The sequence below is a fragment of the Megalops cyprinoides genome, chromosome 3, assembly GCF_013368585.1.
Source record: "Megalops cyprinoides isolate fMegCyp1 chromosome 3, fMegCyp1.pri, whole genome shotgun sequence".
Taxonomy (NCBI): domain Eukaryota; kingdom Metazoa; phylum Chordata; class Actinopteri; order Elopiformes; family Megalopidae; genus Megalops; species Megalops cyprinoides.
The window spans coordinates 35,918,165-35,938,826 of record NC_050585.1 but is presented as its reverse complement, the minus strand read 5'-3'; the positions used below and the strand labels follow the sequence as shown (position 1 = coordinate 35,938,826).

The following is a 20,662-nucleotide window of genomic DNA, read 5'->3' as shown; positions in this document are numbered from 1 at the left end:
GGTAAGATTGTGTTCCATGCTGGTAGCCTGCTACATAATAAGCATAAAGTTCAGTACAATGCTCTATGGATTTTTATTGATTCAGAGAACACATTGAAGGCAGCTCAATCAATACCAGCCATTTACCAGTCAAGACTGGTCAATAGCAGTCAAGATTCTTGGTCCATGCTGCTAATACTCTGATAAAGCTGTTACTGTAGATAAAGCTGTTGTGAATGAATCTGGGGTACATGGCCATGATGCTGTGACCACCCGCTGTGCTGTGCACACAACGTGCACATTCGTAGGGTAAGTGTGTTTTCTGTATCTGAAAGCACCGATCAATGGGGCAGCCAATGGAACATGTGTGCAGTCAATTGCACCGAGAACAAAAGGGAAATCAGCAATGTAAAAAAAAAAAAAAAAAAAAAAAAACCCTCTTGCTTCACCCTATCAATATTTTATATTATTGCGGGGACTTAAATGTGACTCCACAGTTGCTGTCGTCGGTTGAACAGCACCCTGCTGCAAGCAGCCAGAGTAATGCCAAACATCAAAGCCTCCGGTGCTTTTTCACCATGTGCTGGCAGCGAATGAGGCCTCTGGGTGCAGGGTTCAAGGGCATCATTAATTTCTGTGAGCAGCGCAATTACTGAATGGCATGTGAGCCAATATTGCTGATCCTTAGCCTGAACAGGGAATAATTCCTGTGTGAAAAATCTAATCCAATCGTGTTACCTTCAATGCATTTGTTTGCAGTGCCTCCTTCTATCTGCAACTGCAGCTTTCCACAGTCAAGAACAGCATTTCTCCACTTTATATTGACTGTAAACTGGGTATCATGAGTTCAACAAATTAGAGCCAGTCTTTCTTTGCCAATCTCTTCAGATTTCTTTAATATTACTGCATTATACAAAATATTACAGCTAATTAGGGCAAGTTATACTGCGTATAGTAAATTAACCCGGAATAGTTAATTAACCTAATTTACAAAATCTCCTGTTCATTTTAGCTCATACATTACATTACATTATTGTCATTTAGCAGGCACTCTGAAGTGACTTACATAGGTTGCAGTTTCACATATTGTCCATTTATACAGCTGGATATTTTACTGAGGCAATTTTGGGTTAAACACCTTGCCCAAGAGCAGTGCCCCAGTAGGGAACTGAACTAGCAACCTTTCAGTTATGAGTCCTGCTCTTTCACCGTTATGCTACACTGCCACCATGACATAACGTCATAATATATGTCAAAACACGTGTATTAATTCCAGAGTCACAAGCTGTAGCCATCCCAATAAAAGACTTCTTAACTGCAAATCTGACATATTGCAAACAGTTACTGAGGCCCACATTACTTTTTACAACCTTTACCTCCCCTTGCATAACTGACACGCAATCCTTAAGCCAACCTTCCCCTGAGTGTGAAGGGAAGACAGGGAGCAGAGCAGCTTTTCTGATACATTAGGTTTTCCTATGCATAATGTACACCTTACTTCATATATACAGTAAAGCATAAAAAATGGATACTGAGCCCACAAGACTGTAAAGCATGACTTTTCGAGTAAGGAGAAAATATTGAAAGCTTACTTCTCAAACACAGTGCTCAGCAAAGTCTGAGTACGTGACATTTCAGCTCATTTTAAATGGTGCAGCATAGTGGTGAGGAACAGGGCTTGTAACAGAAAGGGTGCTGGCTGGACCCCTAGGTAACCCAAATTGGCTCTGTACATATCCAACTGTGCATATGGACAACATGTAGAAATTATAAGATATGCAAGCTACAGTGAGTATGCGCATCTGCAAAGCTTTTAGGAACACTGATTGTGCATGTACATTACATTACATTACTGGCATTTAGCAGACACTCTTATACAGAGTGACTTAAATAGGTTACAATTTTTTACATGTTATCCATTTATACAGGTGGATATTTATTAAGTCAATTCTGGGTTAAGTAGCTTGCCAAAGGGGCAAGCTACTGCTACAACAGCAGTGCCCCAGGAGGGAATCGAACCGGCAACCTTTCAGTTACGAGTACTGCTCCTTACCACTATGCTACACTGCCGCCCATGTAAATGTACACTCAGACAACTTTCCGGATTACACTCTAAGCTACATTTTGTTTCACCACAGTCCCACTTGTTTTAAGATACTACAGAGTGTGAAACAGCTCTCTGTTTCTGTCCCCACCTCTGCCTTTGTGGAAGTCTCTCTGGATTGTCTGGATCCTGGAGACACTATGACCAGCCAGCCAGAGAGGGTTCTCAGGAGGTTTACCTCACAGGAATTCAATGGCTGCTGAAGGAGCTGGACACACAGGGGCAGGGACACGCCCACTTAAGTACAGGCCCCATTTGGAGGATATCTGGATCTCTTTCAGATCAAAAGGAACTGAACACATCATCTGAATATTTTGGTGTCAAAATCGAATGAATGCATCCACGGACATTAATGAAGAGAGCTTTACATAAGAATTCTCTATCAGACTAATAACCACCTCCACCATCCCCTGGCCAAAATCACAAAAACATATTTTCCCTTGAAGTACAACAACCATCTTTCAATAAATGTCATACGGACACGCAAATACACCCAAACAATTTCTCTCCCAACATCCATACCATTATGAACAGCAGACAGGGAAAACAGATCCAAACAAATACAACATTTATTATCTCCACCAAATCTAAGCAATCTTCTGAGTGCACAACACAAAGCACCACGCTGAAAAAAACATCCTGAGTAATAACATCCAGGACTGTTTGTCTCCCAGCCGCAACACACTCCAGAAATACATGATTAGATTAGTGGTGCTTACCAATGCAGAAAATGCCATTCATTAAGTGAAATCATCATCACATGAATGAGCAAAACAACTCAGCTGTTACTCATACTTTGATTGTCTGAGGGCAACGCGGGAAAGTACAAGACTCCCCCGTTCCCCTGGCTCGCCTCTCCGTGCCACAGAGCCGGTCCTCTTGATGGCTGACGAGTTGTAGAACAAGAGGGATGACTAATTGGTTGAACTGAGCGGCGGGGTTCATTGTTAAGCAGCGCACGTGTGCGCATTCCACTCGGCTCCGCTGCCGTTCCTGGCCGACGGAAGCCACTGAGCTAGTGTCGCGGCTCTTAATTGACAGACACGAGCCCTGAGCCAAGCGCTCTCTCTCTCTCCTCCGAGGCCCTACCGTGCAGGTATCATATCCAAACACTCCCTGCTAAATTCATTCTCATCTTGCGTTTAGCAGCCCGCGTTGCCGGGCCCCGCTCGGAGCCCCCAGGGGCCCTCGGGCTGCGCCAGCGCTGCCATGCCGCCTCGGGCGGGATACCTGGGACCCGGGCCACACCGCACCGGAGCGAGCGGTTGGGACTGCGGCGGACTGCAGGGCTTTCTCTACTCGTCTTTCCCTTTCCAACCCCACCCCCCCAGCCACAGCTAACAAGACAAGACACAATTTCAGACGGTGTCCTAGAACAGGAGTGGTGGCAGATGGGAAAAAAGAGGGTGAGTGAACAGACAGCTCCAACGCAAACAGAGCGACACAAAATTATATCAGCTGTCGCAATGCTTGGTGGGTTTTTTTGGGAGGTTGGGGGGAGGGGGGGTTAGGTTGGGGTCAGCTAGTCTGCAGGTGCTACGTCTCAGGGTTGATCATGGAAGGTGCTGGAGCATGAATACAGTGCAATCACTAATGGCCTCCACTACGATACGCATGCGACAATGGCACAGTCAAAAGGCCTTTACTGAGGGGCTTCATACAGGCAAGCCCAGCCCTTTCATTCAGTAGTCTCTTACGCCAGGTTACGCACTTTGTCATGAAACTCTTCAACAAGCCACCTTAACCATCTCTATATGGCTTCATTACTAGCGTTTAATTTAAGAAAATGCCATACATTAAGATTCCGTTCAGCATGTCCAAGAATTAAGCTTTCATGTTTCTCCTTCTCCTGCCTTCAGTCCAAATTCAAAGTTCAGTGCTTTTGGCTGTCTTTCACTGCTTGATTCACCTTATGACATAAGAAGCATTAGTGAATCAGCAAAGAAAAGCCTTACTCAAAGAAACACTGTCCTCTGGCAGAACAGTGGGGAAATTTGCTGGTATTTTCAACCTCGGAAGACTGTTAGTGTGATTTTCCTTGCAGCAGTAATAGAATTATACCAAAGCCATGAATAATAAGGACACAAAAGAAAGGATATTTCTGACAGATGTTTCATAATCACATAAGCGATGTGACACCTGATTACATTTTTATTATTATGACAGTAGCTCGCATAATTTTTCCATAAGTCTGGTTTGACTAAAAGGATGTCATCTTTCATACAATATGGTATTAACATGAAAAATAATATTGTCTACACACTTCCACTCATTATTAGAGAATCTGCTGCAGAAATACTCAACTGTAGTTTGGAAAAAGATGATGTTGTTTAATCACCGGCACTTCAAAGTGCATTAGCAAGCAGACTCATCTCTCTCTTTCTCTCTCTCTCTCTCTCTCGCTCTTTCTCTTTAAACCCCCTCCCTCACCTACTATCAAACAGGACAATCTGAAGTCCAAAAGTCTACACATACCTTTCGTGGCTGGAAATCATACTTCACGCAGTGCTGGAAACCTTTGCCCTTTGACTTCAGTGACGTCACTATCAAACAGTTCCCAACAAAATGGGCAGAGTACCCAACTCCTTTGCTCGTGCGAAAACTGGAAAGGAAAACAACAAGAGTGTTAATCATAATTACATCACATCTCTTCTAGCCTCATACCAGAGATCATGTATGACAACAAGCACAAAAGAAAAATGATTTTTCAGACGCGCAGAGAGTCAGATTTGCAGTGGGTGATGCGAGTTGTGACTGATCCATGTAAAGGTCATTCTGCTGCAAATGACTTTGGTTGAATTGTACCCCATCCACCCCAAAGGGTTCAAATTTATTGCTTTGGCACTTATTCACATTGATACCGAATTTAATACACTAATTACTTATGTCATTAAATACCACACACAGGCTTTGGTTGCCCGCTTTTAATTGATCCATGGAGAAATGATAATCACACCTTTAATGTTTTCTGGAACAAACAACCCACCAGCATTAAAGGATATCTTCAGTGATAATATCAAATGAATTGCCTCCTTAGTCAAGTTATCAATGAGACCCTTGGGCAAGTACACCCAAGTAGCCAAGGGTTTTAATGGTTTGATGGGTTTTTTTGTAAGATGTGGGAATTCATCATTTCCCCTTATTAAAAACTCATATACATATTTAGCCCTTAAGTTCTTTAGCAGTCGTACACGCGTCCATGCGCATGCACGCATATACGCATACATTGCGGACCTACAGCATGAGAGAATTAAAAGCATTGTCAGGGAAAAGAAGAGAAATAGGCCCACAGGAGCCATTTTCCTTGGCAGAGCTCTTTGGCCAGGCGCACCAGAGCAAGTGACAAATGTCAGCACTTTAAAATGCCTGGCACAAACTTTCTTGAGTTAATATATAAACCTTACTGTAATTTGCGACAGGCAACAAGGTAGTGAATCATTTCTCCTTTACAGCCAGCTCCCCTTCTTACTCGTCCTCTACACGCATCCTCTCTGCTGCCACACTACCCAAAATCCTGTCACCCAACCTCCAGCCCACGGCACAGGTCTCAGTACTCACACACTCTCCATCACTAGGCCTCAATCAAAGCAAAAGTGGCTTTATCAGTGTTAAATTATTCGGCACACTGCAAAGCTCTCACAAAAACTGGAAAATACATTTCAAATCCACAATTTTATACCGAGTACATAAAAGATAATGAAGAAACAGTCTGAAGCCAAAAATATGTAGCTTCAAACCTTAACACATTCATGTAAGGCAGTTGAAGCGAACTGTTTGAAGTGTGCCTCTATCGCTCTCTAGCAGACAGTGTGTCGGGGAAGCCGATTGCAAGGCACGGCAGTTACAGGAGAGCGGGGGGGGTAGTGGCGTTTAGAGCAGGCCGGCACAGCGAACTCCACCACTGACCAATGGCAGCACTGTCAGGAGCTGACACCGCATCGGCAGGCAAATAGGATTACACGTGTGTTTCCGCATGGTCAGCGTGTGTCAGAGCGAGAAAAGCGCTCGTAAGTTATCTGCATGGGAATAAATTCAGACACTTGCTTCCCCCCCCCCCCCCCACCTAGTACATGTTATATGGCATGGCTCAGGGCTGCTGTGAAATTGAAGTGGCTGCGTGTCCCTAGAGTGCCTGAGTCAATATCAGGACATCCTGTGACTGTTCAGAACATTCTCACAACGCTAGTATAATGTTGCGGCAATGTAATCATAGCAGAAACATCATGATAATGTGTCTGATCACACTGCCACACTGTCTCTCTCTTTGTGTGTGCAGTCAGTTCAGCTCCATTGCAATGCGTTTTAGTGGTGGGTATTGCAGAGAGGTAAAAGGTGTTCCCTAATCAAAAGCATACAGTAATACATATGCACATATATATATATATATATATATATATATATATATGAGGTGAACAAAGAATGAACAAATTAAAAATAAGAACAATAAAGAACCATTAGAATAATAACATTAAAGTCACAGAGTCACTGTCAGTCGGTGACATGTGGCTGCGTACTGCGTTTCTAATGGGTCTGTGAGCCCCTCCCCTGCATGACTGACAGCTTTCTCGTGTCAGTCAGGTCCGTAAAACAGAGTAGGGAATTCAATAGCCTTTAAAGGACATCTCTATTATACACCACAGTGTAGGAGGAGCAAATGAAGCTGTGTGTGACAACAGAGCGTGTCTCCTCTGGTGAGCCAGTTTGGCCCATCTCATCCTGCGGTCACTGAGACTGTATTTGATCAGGATCTACCCCCCTGCTTAACTGACCATTATCAGTTATTCCACCAGGGTGTAATTCCAATTTATGAACCATCAGCACTTTAGCGTGCTTTGTGTTCTTTGAATTCTGAATCATCCATACAGGAGAGTTTGACGTGATCTGATTTGGTTTACCATTTTGTTTGGATGTGTATCTGCAGTGCTACTCTGAAGCAGACTGATGGCATTGTTGCTCTGTTCAGAGAGCTTCAGATGGATGAGAGGAGTTTTTTTTTTTTTTTTCCTGGGTTCAGCTTGGAAAGGGAAGGCATTTAAGGTGGAAAGCATGTTTCAGGTCAGCCCGGTATTTTAATGTTCTTTATCAGGTATTAATTATGAATCAGTACCTCTCAGCAAGCAGATTCTCTCTGTCCCTTCCTCTCTCACTGTCACTCCCTTAGTCCCTCTTAGCTGCTGATAATAATTGCTGGACCACCAAGACCTCAGTGCTAATTACTCACAAGCCTCTACAAAAGAATATTCTGTTTGCGAGACGTGAACAAAAGAAATCTACATGAACGCTTGAAACCACAACAGTGTGTCCCAGTAGGCATCCTGGACTGTATAGTTCTACAGCCACACATTGGTTTAATCAGGGTAGCCATCAGCAGCCATTTATCTAATATATAAAATAACACACTGTTATCCTCTAAACAACTTCATTAGATACATGACAGCTGATTGGCGAGTATGTTAAACAAGCCACATGCACACTGGACCCAGTTCATGAAGCCATCTTTAGACAGTCATTCTGACAGGTTTTCATCCACCCACACAACTCAGACAGGATGCCAAATGCAAAATCCCATCGTCCCGGTGCATTCTGTCTTTCTCGTCACCTGATGATGTCACTTGCTGCACTGTTATGTAACAGCTAGCATACAGTACAACGCACTAGGATGTCACTATCAAGTTGTGCAAACATGACGCACAAATTGTGTCACTCTTAGCAGCATGTTTCCAAGATAGCATGCGATTCTAAATGTGCAAAGTGTGTCACAATTCACACCAATGAAAGAGTGGGAAAAACACAATTCATTTCAAATCTGAAAGTATGTTGTAATTTACAGTATCACTAAAATATGCTTTGAACATCGCAACACAAAAAATTCTGAAAATAACATATCACAGTAACAGTAATAACACATGGTATTAACAAGACAATACCAGAAATTATTATAAATAGTAGAAATACACAATGATGACAACTGGAGATTAAGCATTGAAGCCAATAAAAAAGTTAATCAATTCAGAGTGAAAGGATAAGACTATAAACACACATTGCATAAAATCATTTAACAAGCTGATTCATAGCAGGAGAATAATGTATTTTTCCAAGTACTTAACAGGATTTAAATGTGTTAAAAGAATTTTTGAAAAGCAACATCCTTTAATCTTTACCATGCACCCTACATAATCTGGCAACCTGAAAAAAAACCAAGACAACCTTGTAGTTCTTTTCCTCAAAACCACTTTCTAAAATGTGTTCCATATCTGCTGCATTTACTAAAATCTCTAAACAATTTCTGTTTTACCATTACCACCAGCTTCTGAACCTGGCATCCGAGCTCTAAAGGAAGGGATAATTAATCTAAAGGTCAAAAGTAATGAGGCTTCGCAACAGCGCACAGCTTGATGCCTTCAATGTCTACTGTGGTTTGTTTTGAAAACAGCTGCTCTTCTGCTAATGAATTTTTATGACATTTAAGCATCCATTCATGCATTCATTTATTCATCCATTTATTCTTACTTCAGACACACTCACTTTCATTTTTGTGCTCTTTAAAGCTCAGTTCTACTCAATCTGATAACAACTGGACAATAACCTCAGAGAGTGCACTCACCAGTAAAGGTAGGGTTTATCCTTGTCTACATTGATATTATTGAGGGGATCCATTCTGAACCAGGTGTTGAGAGTGAAACCGTTCTGATAAGGCCACTTGGCGATAGGAGGTAACGCGATGGCCTACAGAGAAAAGGGAACAGGTGGTTAAGGCTTTACGAGAAAAAAACAGAACAGCAGTGTAGCAAACAGCTTTAGGAACTTAACCTGTATCCAGAATGTTGCTGGATCAAGTCCCCGGTGGATCACAGCTGTTGTGCTCCTGATTGAGGCACTTTCTCTGAATTGCTTCAGTAAATACCTGATATGTGAAGTGTAACTTAAAAAAATGTGTACAAGACATGGGCTTCATTCGAATCAAATGCCACAAACACAAGTGCGTGCATTTAAAATTTAAATCAATCAAAATACAATGAAGACCTATGATCAATGACAACCAAACTCAATGTAGACACTGATCTTCTGCATACGACCTCTTCATCAACTTCAAATATCAAGGCTTCCAACATTATGTACTTAAAGACACAGGCTTCCAGTAAAGAGCTGTTAGGTAGGAGGTAATTCTTTCACTTAGTAACAGCCCTAACGAAAAAATAAATCACAATCAATATTTACCTCACAGTTATCTTTCAATAGGTATTCTTCACAGGAATTTGAAATGACTTTTGAAGTTCTCTGACACCAAATAATAAGTACTGGAGACTGAAATAACAGGAGAGCACTAGAGCAACTGATAGATGTTGGATGCATGCTATTAGAAGGAAGCAGCATTCCACTCCACGGAGTGCAGCATTTCCTCGGCTGAGTTCAGTGCTACGGCAGGGTGAGGGGGAGGAACGTACCGCTGCACTGCGTCCTGGGAAGTTGAAGAAGGTGTCGGGGCCGTGTCTCTGCGGCATCTGGTTTAGCACCGACAACAACTTGATGGCATGCCTCGGCTGCGGAAGAGAAGGGGGGAGAACAGGAAGGGGAGGAGCTATGAGTTCATGAAAAAAAAAGTCATTGGAGAGGGGTCCAAAAATTAAGAGGATAATAAGATGGGGAAACTACTGCCACAACATCCCCACTGCCACTACCGCTGCCGATCAATGGCCTGTCAATCACCTCCCGCCAACTGACCCACCGCAGCCTGTCGATACCCAGGCAACCCCCCCCACCCCAAGACAGATTGCTCCCCTGAGGAGGGCCTCCAGGACAGAAGATCGTTGTCTGGGGGGCAGTAAGGCCTCCATGAGGGATTGGGGAATTGACTGCAGCTGTCATCCCCCTCGCCCGCACCCCCGCCCCTGCCTGCTCACCCACACTCCGCCATCTCCTCGCAGCATGCTGAAGAGCAGCTTCAGCTCCTTCACCGTGATGCTGTAGCTGGCCATCACCCCCAGCATATCCACCAGCAGATCTGTATGGCAGGACCAGCGAGAGAAAGACAGAGAGAGTGAGCATTAGCACCAGCAGGATGGCTGTTTGGCAGGACACCCAGATGCGAATGGTTCATGCTGGCTGGACGACAGGGCTTCATAGGGGTGAACAGAGCCCACTGGACTTTTTTCATCTGCACTATAGAGACAGACACCAAGTTTCTCTGGGGAGCAATGCCCAAATCCTCTACAAGGAAATCCCAGTTGGTGGCCCACAAGCCTTTCCCACGCATTCCATGTACCTATGAAATAAAAGTACATGCTGTTTTCCAGAGTCCCAATGGCATTCATCTCTGCTCGCTTGAAGCAGTCTCTGGAGAAACTGGAGACACATATCTAATTTGAAATGCTACAAGTCAAGGAAATACTTTGCAAAAATTATCCTCCTCTAGCTATGCAAATAAAAAGATGCTTCATCACAGTCAAATAAATGAATACATTTAAAGAAGTGCAAAGAATTGCCAGGAGACATGAGATATATGGTGTGTGAGAAGACTACTGTGAAGCATATTAACTCACTTCTCTGGGGACACAGAGTGCATTTCAAACAAAACCATGATTGGTTAAAATTGTATAAAATGAACACAGCTGGAAACACCAGTTAAACTAGCAATTCCAAACTTACAATACAAACCTAAGCACATGTAATATTGCCAATTAAGTCAGGCATATTGCTTTCCTAATATCATATGTAGAATATACTTTGTGACCATGTTTTTTATGTTAGTGTTACATTATATTTAGTGCTCATCACCAGTGATTACAAAGATACATTTGCCACAGAACAGTATGTACTTTGGAGGCAGCTGATTGCCCTCCACCGACTTACAGAATTGGAGACATTAGGGGGAACATACAGACAAGTCCCATCAAAACACATTTGTGTGAATGTTCATATATATGGAAATCCATTATTTTTCATTTCTAAAAGGAAATGAAGTTTTAATATTTCTTTAAAGTGAAATGACTTAGTTCCATAATGAAAATCACTGTGACTAAATAGATTTTTTCAATTGTCTTCCAATATTTCCTCTCCTTCTAAGGAATCCCATGTCAAACTGTAGTTGAGTTTTAATGTAAGTCTGCATTACGAATGTAGATTGCTTTGTTCAGTCCAACAGCACTGTATCCATAATGTAATGGGTAAAAATATTTACAAGCCGAGTTATTAAAGAAAATGGAAGAGACACAATTGTTCAAAAAAACTGAAATTGGTTTGTATCTTAGGGAAAAAATTCCAAATAACTGTGCAACACTTTTGGTGTGGGATCAACACCTGCGTTAAATGCACATCCAGGAGAGTTTCAGGAGAACATCCCTGAGGGAGATGGAATCTGTTGCCATGTCTGTGACCAAGATCTTGTCTGTTAAGTGTATGCAATCACTGTGCAAAGACACAACATATATAGTTTTATAGCCGGACTTGTGTATGTAAAGGCTCAGGTGTATAGAGCCTAGAGTCTCATACCAACAATCATGTTTGTAAGAACACAGGTATATAGTCTTGTACCTGCAATTGTGTATACAACAGGTGTACAGAGCTTCATACCTGTGATTATGTGTGTGACAACACAATTGTATAGAGCCTCATACTTGAAATTACATAAGGACACAGCTGTATAGAGTATTATACCTGTGACGATGCATGTAAAGGCAAAGTTGTACAGAGCCTCATACTTAATCAGGTAAGGACACGGCTGCATACAGCATCATACCTGCGATCATGTATGTAAGGGAAAAGTTGTATAGACCCTCATACCTGTGATCACATTTGTAAGGGCGAAGCTGCACGGCGTCGTACCTGCGATCATGTCGTCGACGGAGCTCATCTTGAGCAGCACCTGCTGGATGAGGCCCACCTCGGTGCTGGTCTGCAGGTTTCGCACGCTCTTCCGCAGGATGGCTGTGAACATGCTCCAGATCTCCGCCTGGCAGGTGACGTCACAGTGCTCCAGGAGCTCCACCATGCACGCGATGCTCTCCGCGTCCTGGATGATGAAGTTCATCTCCAAGTCAAACTCGCCCCCCACCAGCTGCATGGTAACAGAGAGGGAGACAGGGACGAGGTAGGCGGGGCAGACGGGGAGGGGGCGGGGCGAGGCAGACAGAAGGAGGGGAAAACAGACGAGAGAGAAAGCGTTACTGACTTGTTTAACCTGTCAAGTCCTGACTTGCCACAGCAAGCGTCCCTGATAAATGACAATTATCGAAGAGCCCCCGTTCCTGCAAGGGCAATGGAAATGCAATGGTAATTAAATATTTAGTATCTTCACAGTGGTAACAGAGTGGAACAGAAAAACACAAAACAATCATCCTTCTCTCACACAAGCAGGAGAGATTTTATCATTAAGAAAGCGGCAAAGAACAAATCAATTATTTTATTCTCTAAGCTCAACGGGCATGAAATTGACCTTGTTGAGTTCTGCCTGGCATACAAACAGAGCACTGGTGGCAGGCTGGGAGGCAAGCTGCAAGGCAGATGCACACCAGACATGCCTCAGTGCTTTTTGGTTACAGTCACCAACACGGAGCAAAAAATTGCCTTCCTTGGTTTGCGGGTGCTGCTGTTCCTAGTGTATCTGTGAGTGTGTGTCTGTCTGTGTGTGTCAGACTGCTCTGGGCTTTGCAGCCATTCTCATTTTCTTTGCACGTTAAAAACTTTTGACCCTGCATACATTTCACTTTCTGTTCAAGTGAGTTGTTTTCAAGAAGCTCCTGCTGTAGTATCAACTCTCTCTCACACACACACACACACACACACACACACACACACACACATAAACAAAGCCTTTGCCAGTATGGCACCAAAGCCCACCTTCAGCCCCAGCCAATCACGATGAGGCATACCCTTGCTGGGCACAGACAAACAGATGTGTGTTTATTAACCAAACGTGATAATGCAGCACCCTGCTTTGATGTCTCGCGGAACGGATGGCTCTGACAGAGGCGACATGGCGCATCAGCGTGAGTTTTCCCTCAGAAATCAAATCGGCAGCAGTGACGGAGCAGGGAGATTGTGGAAGAGTGCGGGGGTTTTTACCTGGTTTTCACCAGGTCTTTGCCACTTCAGAAGTAGTGACTAGAACAACATACCTGGACTGTGAGGCACTGTATTTTATGGGACAAAATGAAAAATTCTGATTTTTATATCGCATTTGTGAAAGGTGAGCCAGCAAGAAAGTGCTTTTAAATCTTCAGTGATGTTTGCGCCTGGACCAGTGTGACCTACAAGTCTGTGCCCTGGTTTACGGCACATTTCTGTAATGCCTATAAACTTAGCAATGTCAGTGTCAAGATACAGTGGCTCAGCTCTGCCCCTTGGATACTTCACCTACCCTCTCAGAGGGCAGCTGAACAACATAACCTTTCAACTCTTCTCTGACATCCAATCATCAGCAACCTCTCCAAACATCAAGTAATACAATCCTACAGTTAGGTCATTCAACAATGACACAAGTAACTGTGACCACTGTGGTTTAAAAAGAAAAAAGAACTGGGTGACAGAGAATCATTGCTTAGGGCCCTGTCGGCTTTTATTTCATAAAGGTGATGAACCGTTTAATTCACACATAACTCTGGCACGCGTGCTCAAATAAATTGAAGAAAAATCTGATTTGCTTCGATATTTCATCTGAAAACGGAACACCACATGATGCAGATCATCTGCATTCTTCAAACCACAACATTGTTCATAATAATGAGATGAATGTTATAACTCATTGAGGCAGAGCTATGTCCGCATCAAGGCCCCACTCTGTTTTGTCAAAAGTTAATACATTATCCAATTTGTAGCTCATTACATTTTTTTTAAGTGTTCTACTGCAAAAGTAATTGCACCGCTATGGAGGATGTCACCGTGCAATCTGATCCGAGTACTGGTTATGGCAAACCCGCCGGCATGTCACAGTATGCTCAAAGTACTGTTCCAACACAAGTCAGGCGCTTAGAGGCGCCTAAAGGTAGAGACCAAACTTATGGAGAATGATTGATCTTCAGCATACAGACACCATTAGCTGAAATTAAGGCAAACGCTTGAGATATTGATTCTGACAGGAAGTTGCTCTCCTGCTATCGACTTCTGACTTTACTTTGAGAGTCCCAATTAGGAAAAGGGCTGCTGCTGTACCATTTGCATAATTCATACACATTTTAATCTTTACTTTTCTGTATTAACACTGTACATACTGATCTTGAGAGAATGTTACCATATATCTAATCAGCACATACAGCAATCCTAGAGACTTGCAGATAGAAGCAAACTTGCATTTTAATCAGCAGTATATATCATTCACTGCCATGGCATGAGGGCTCCACTTGTACACATTGCAGAAATACAAAATGCATCTACAATTAAAGTGATTATGCACTAATATAGTATTTGTGTACAACGGTAAATCTATAAAGCCCATACATTCATTATAAACTCTGTTTAAAAAAATGTACTTCATTCAATCACTTAATTTATTTTTAAGACTATAAAGGTACTGTCTATGTTTGCATTGTTTCACTTTTTCACATTTCAAATGTTTTGCCACTATCACTAAAGCTTTTTTGATTTGATGAGCTATATTTCATGTATTTGGCTGATACTGTAGCGGCTATACTTCTCTGGTCAGTTGACTGCTTTTTGGTAAGTCTATTCATAAGAAACTGTGTAAAAATTTAATTAGAACTCAGTTCCTGCTATTGTCTGAGCACCAAATATGTTGGAATTAAAGGTGCTGACCAGCTCTCGTGGTGGGTGTTACCTAATTGACCAAACTAAGGGTCAAGGTCAAAAGTGCAGGGTTTTGTGCTCTCTTGCCTGTAGGGAAAGTAAAGTTGTTTTTTTTTTTCATTCATAAATATTCACAAAAAAGGATCCCAAGTGGCTCGATTAGGAAAGGCGTTCGCCCCGAGTGCAGACTGAGCCCTAGATCCCAAGACGCTGCGAGTCTGGGCCATGTCATTAGCTGACTATGGCCAGGAGCTTGCAGAAGCAGGGCATAATTGGCCTTATTCCTCTTTGGTAGGGTGGGTGTAGGTTGGTCACGGTTCTTTATCGCAACTCATCACACTTCCATAAGCTGCTAGGTTTCCATCAGTGAAAGATTCAGTGAATCCTCTAATTGGCATTCACGTTTCTGTAATGTACCGTGGGACCATGCAAGACAGCCATTGGCTGTAGGCAAGCGTATCCAAGGAATGCACCCACCTCCTCTCAACTCTTATACAGGACAGAAAAAATGTTCAGGAGAGATTAACACACCATTGACAATTACAAAGCTGAAGTAGCAAGGGGGAAAGGAAAAATAATAAGCAACTTTCACATGAAACAATTTTGTGACCTAGCCTAAGCAGCAGTCGAGTTAAATATAACCCCTGCTAATTCTCACAATTCTCTTGAACAGTAAAGAGCTGTGTAGTAACTTGCAATACAGGAAACTAGAGAAAATAACACTTTGATTGATTGACCAATGCTGTCCTGAGAGGAGCGCAGTATAGATCCCACTCGAGCCACCTTCACCCCCCCATCCCCCCCCCCCGTCGCTGACCTTTCTTTGGACCTGCACTTTGAACATACCGACTCTGAAGCCCACGATACAGATCCTGCTAATCACAATGCTCAATGTCAACTCATGAGCAGCGGTTTCCAGTGGTGCCCTGTCCCTTAGAGTGTAGTCTTTGCCTCATCTTTATTCAATTAAGGGTGATGAAGGGGCATCGACCAGTCTCGGGGCCTCACTGATGACATCAGCCAATACATTCATCAGGGCCGGCCATTTTTAGAATTACTTCGGATTGATCCGATTGATCTGCAAATTGGAATATAAATGTGTGACACATACTCATTCCACTTACCAGAAGTACATTCCAGAATCCCACACATCCTATGCAGAACAGAGGTCTACAATTACATTTCACATTTATTTAGCAGACATTCTTGTCCAAAGTGATTTACAAAGTATGAGTACAAAGTGCATCTAATAAAGTTGTAGGAACACAACTGACCATATCAATGTCAGTCCCTAACATGGTGCTGCAATAGCTAGTGCTACTGTAAATGCATGCTACAACAAATTCACAAAAGTGGTGAAAGGTCTATCTGCGCTCACCAGTGCTGTTTACATGCACACTCAATCTAGAGCTACCAATACAATCTGACAGGAATTTATCAGCTATCTCCACTCACAAAAGAAGGCAAAAAATTAAGAAATTCATTCAAACCACATTCATGATACCACTGAACATCAACATTCCATAGTTTCCACTGTATTGCATACGTTGCAAAATATGCAGACAGACTAATCCTTTATTTTTAGGTAAAACACTGGCTATATACACCATATTTGCTTGAATACAAGTCATATGTTTTTAACAGTAATAAAGTTGTTTACATATTAGGAGTCATTTCAATTCAAGTGTGATTCATATTCAGTGGTTTTGTTTTCTTCTGAAATGAACACCACCACCCAATCAAACTGCCACTTTTAGTCAGGTTTTTTTGTGGTATTTCCATTTATCTGTGAGGATCGAACATCCCTCAGAGATTATACATAGGCTACACCATTATGTGTCCGTGTTTACTGTCAGCTGGAGGCTTTTTGTCACTAGGGTAATGACTATTGAATGTTGAGTAGGGCAGTGAACTGGTGGGGGGATGTTTCAGTGTGTGCTGCCATAGTGTGGGGTCTCAAAGCTTCTCTTCTCTTTGTGTTGGCACAAACCGGCACGGACCACACTCAATAGGGCATCTTCTCCCCATCAATTAGAGCTCCACACGTCTGAAAAGAAGCACTCGGTAACCTGGGGCGCAAGGCTGGCATGGCCCCAGCAACCTGACAGCCAGAGAAACGGCGACTTGCTACCGCACAGGGAGACCAATCACAATACCCAAAAGAGCAACATAAGCGGTCACATTTATCAAAACCCCAAATAAAACAAACAATTGAAGAAAAAAAAAAGCATACGACTTGCTTCCACTTCTGAGATTTTTGTTTAAGATCTGAACGTGTCTCTTCATAGTGCACGCAATAATCCAATAATTGCTTAACTGCAACCAAATACAAAGCTTTACAATGGTCTATGAATGCACTTTACAAATATGAAAAGCAACTAACTGACTTGTGCATCCCTGGCTAGGAGGACATCAAAATTATACTAAAAGAAGACTACACAGATAAGGCGTATAAAGCATAGACAGAATGTCTTTGTCTTCCCTGCCAAAATGACAACATATAAACATGAAATAAGGCAATTTAAAATGGTGCTTCCAGCATAGCTGAAACCCATTTTATTCATTCCATGCAGAGAAACACCACGCAGAGGCAATGGGTACAATCTATAAAGTGATTTTGGGCATTAAACCTGCACCTTCAAGTCAGCTGCTAGGGAGGACCGCATGGTGACTGAACCAGTTACAGTACCGTATCACCCTCCACACTGAGACAGAACAAGATTGCAGGCATTTTCCACAGGATGGGCTGCGGATTCAGAGCTCATCACACGCACAGTGGCTTCCTGCTTTTCTCTCTCCTTTAATACAGCCGGCATGTCACATCTTTCTGTGCTTGCTCTCAGAAAGGTTATTCTGGATAGATAATATGGTTTCAGCGTTTTTCTTGCTTCTTTTCTTCTTTTTTCTGTCATCAAAAGTGTGGCCATTATTTAATATTGTGCCCAGCCAGCACGATGTACATAAACACCCTGAGGCTGAGCTGCTTTCTCACCAGGTTGGCTGTGGAAGCAGCCTATTGATTTCTCAGTCTTGAAAATGTAATCTAAATCCCCCTATATCCAAAAGAACCCCCACTGATAGATGGATCTGAGAGAGTTTCAGTACTGCATTTACACAGAGCTTTCCTGATAGCAGTCTCTTCAGCCAGGGAGGGTTTTTTTCTTTTTCAGGTACTCAGCCACTGATGGTGGGAGTAATGTCCTTTTGTCACATATGTGTCAGAGCACAGTGAGTCACAGAGACCTGACACTGACATTAACCTTGGCCCACCTGAAAAGGCAAACATGTCCAAACAGGATATGTACAAGAACACTAAAATTTAACTTATTGTGAAAGAGCTGAATATTGAAGCGTCACAGCCCTTGTCCTGAATAATTTAATAAAGGCCTTGAAAATTAGGGTGAGAGAAAGACTCGGGTAAACACACCAACTATGACATCATCTGAATCAAAACCTCAATTACACCAGAGACAGCTGTCACTATAGTGACGGCCCTTTTGGGGGTTCACCAATTTGACCTTTGCGGCACAGCTTACTTTTGTCAGGGAACTGCATGTTTCCAAACATATTACAACAGCCTTGTTGCCATTAGAATTTGAAAACTGTGTTAATCATTTGAACTCTTAACGCATTTAGCAACCACATAGGTTAATGTTTTCAACTGTGTCCTGAAACCTGTTCAAACATGTTAAGGAGCAATTCCTGGACAGTCCTGGGTGCTGTCATAAAGATCTGATCAAAAAGGAAAGACAGGTTCTGAACACAGCTGTCGAGTTCAGCAGTGCGGTGTAGATGGCTAGGTGGGAGGAGTTAAGTTGGCCTGGGCTTTGCTGGTCAGATATTGGCTGTGTGTGTAATCACCGGCCTGGAGTAGAACAATAGGCTATGGAAGGATGTGCTCTGGGATACAATGGGTTTTCAGGCTGGCTGGTTCCCCCTCGGTGCACCATTAATCACTGGAATCAGAAGCTGCAGTCTGTGGCATCTGGACCAAGGGGCATGACTGCAGATTCCGGTCCCAGGGGTAATTTGCACCCATTGTGCTGGGAGAGGCAACTCAAGAGACAAGATCACAGATTTAGCACTCAAGTATGGCTTTTAAGCCAGCTAAGGATTCAAGAGGGAGGGGGAAAAAACAAAATTGCATACTGGGCCATAACGCTGATTCACCTTAAGAATCAGCAAGATATGTCTGAAAAATTTAGATTGCACCTCCCTTTGATCACAGCATGTCAAGGTGATTTTAAGGTAAATGCACAGGATGTGGCCTATTTTCTATAAAATTCCACTATTTACGCAAATCTGCGAATATGACCATGTAACTTCACCCAGTACACCGTATACCCAGATCTGGGGATATCTGTGATGAACCTATTATGGGTGTATTAATGAAATCATGAAGATTTGGAGTGGATCACATAAGCCTGCAGGGAGGCAGAGGAGGCTGGAGTAACTAAGTGGCCAGATGGCTTGGACTCCGGTCTTTGCCGTTATAGCTGGGCTTTTGAAAAGTCAGAGACAGCCAGGCCACTGGGCATGTAAAAACCTCATAATCTCATTTGTATGAAATTCACACTGTGTTTTTCTATTTTTTTCCTGTAGGCTTGATGCTAAAGTGATGCTACATTGCATGAGAGCACTCAGGGCGCATCTTCCAAAAATTCTAAACAAAGAAAATTCAAATTTAAAACTGAATGGAATTCAAGTCCGTTCAAAATGTAGAGCCCACAGAATTTTCTTTGTTCCACTACATCAGAAAAACAGACAGACATCATGAATCTCATACCAAACAGGGTCTTGCTTCAACACAGTCACCAAAAAGAAAACCCAACTATGCCTTTCTCCTCAATAATGTAAAACATCTACAATACTAAAACAAACAAAAATGCACAAGATTACCCTATAGTATTTCCTCAACGTTTGCATCACAGTCCTCTAACATTGCATTTCTGGGCTGATCATAATTCAAGAACTTCCATATGCTCAGTCTCCTCCTTTGAAATGTGCTGGCTAGAACTGCACTGGATCAGAGTCCCAGCACACCAGTGGTGAGCACAGATATGTTCTTTGAAATGTATTGATGAAGCTTCAAAAAGCACCACCCACTGTCGGTAGCAACAGACCTATAAATGCGCAGAGCAGGACCTTTGATCACGCCCTGCCCTGTCTGAGCAGCTGTCCTGCTGTCCATGGGGATCCACCCCTCCTCATTGTGTATTCCCCTAGCACTTTCACATGGCTGATAACATCACAACCAGTAGGCAGGTGCTGAGCTCGCTCCCTGCACGCAAACACACACACACACACACACACACACACACACACACACACACACACACACACACATACGCACACACATACGCACACACACATACGCACACACACATACGCACACACACATACGCACACGCACACACACACACGCACACACACACACACACACAGGGGCTCCAATTAGCTTTTTTATTAGCACAAGCTGCATCCTGTCCCGACTGCCATCTGCTGAGCCAGTGCCCCAGAGCCCCCTGGGAAATGCAGTAGAGGGACTGGGAGACTAGAGTCCATGCCACTCCCCCACTCTCTCCTACAATGTCAGCCAGTCAGCACGTGTGCATAGACACACACACACACACACACACACACACAGGAGCAGCAGGAACATTACCTGCCCCGTCACTCACCCTCTCAGTCTCTCCACTGCTTTAATACTGCAGCACGCTATCACTGAATCTGTCCTGCACAGACCTCATCCACAGAGAGGGGGGGAGGGGGGCCTGGCATCAGAGAAAAGATTTCACACAGCTGCCAGTGCTGCCCCACCATGTCCTACTGTAGCCCATC

General features: G+C 43.1%; 1 protein-coding gene across 9 annotated transcripts in view; it reads right to left on the bottom strand.

The window, feature by feature from the left end:
* Positions 1 to 20,662, bottom strand: part of nbeaa (neurobeachin a) — a 210,281-nt gene that overhangs the window by 131,047 nt on the left and 58,572 nt on the right. For all 9 annotated transcript variants that reach the window (XM_036523380.1, XM_036523381.1, XM_036523384.1 and 6 more), the window contains exons 2-6: positions 11,906 to 12,137; positions 9,985 to 10,085; positions 9,529 to 9,624; positions 8,688 to 8,809; positions 4,559 to 4,685 (exon numbers count right to left, since the gene is read on the bottom strand). In XM_036523380.1, the coding sequence (XP_036379273.1) occupies positions 4,559 to 4,685; positions 8,688 to 8,809; positions 9,529 to 9,624; positions 9,985 to 10,085; positions 11,906 to 12,137 (678 nt within the window). The remainder of the gene's footprint in view (positions 1 to 4,558; positions 4,686 to 8,687; positions 8,810 to 9,528; positions 9,625 to 9,984; positions 10,086 to 11,905; positions 12,138 to 20,662) is intronic.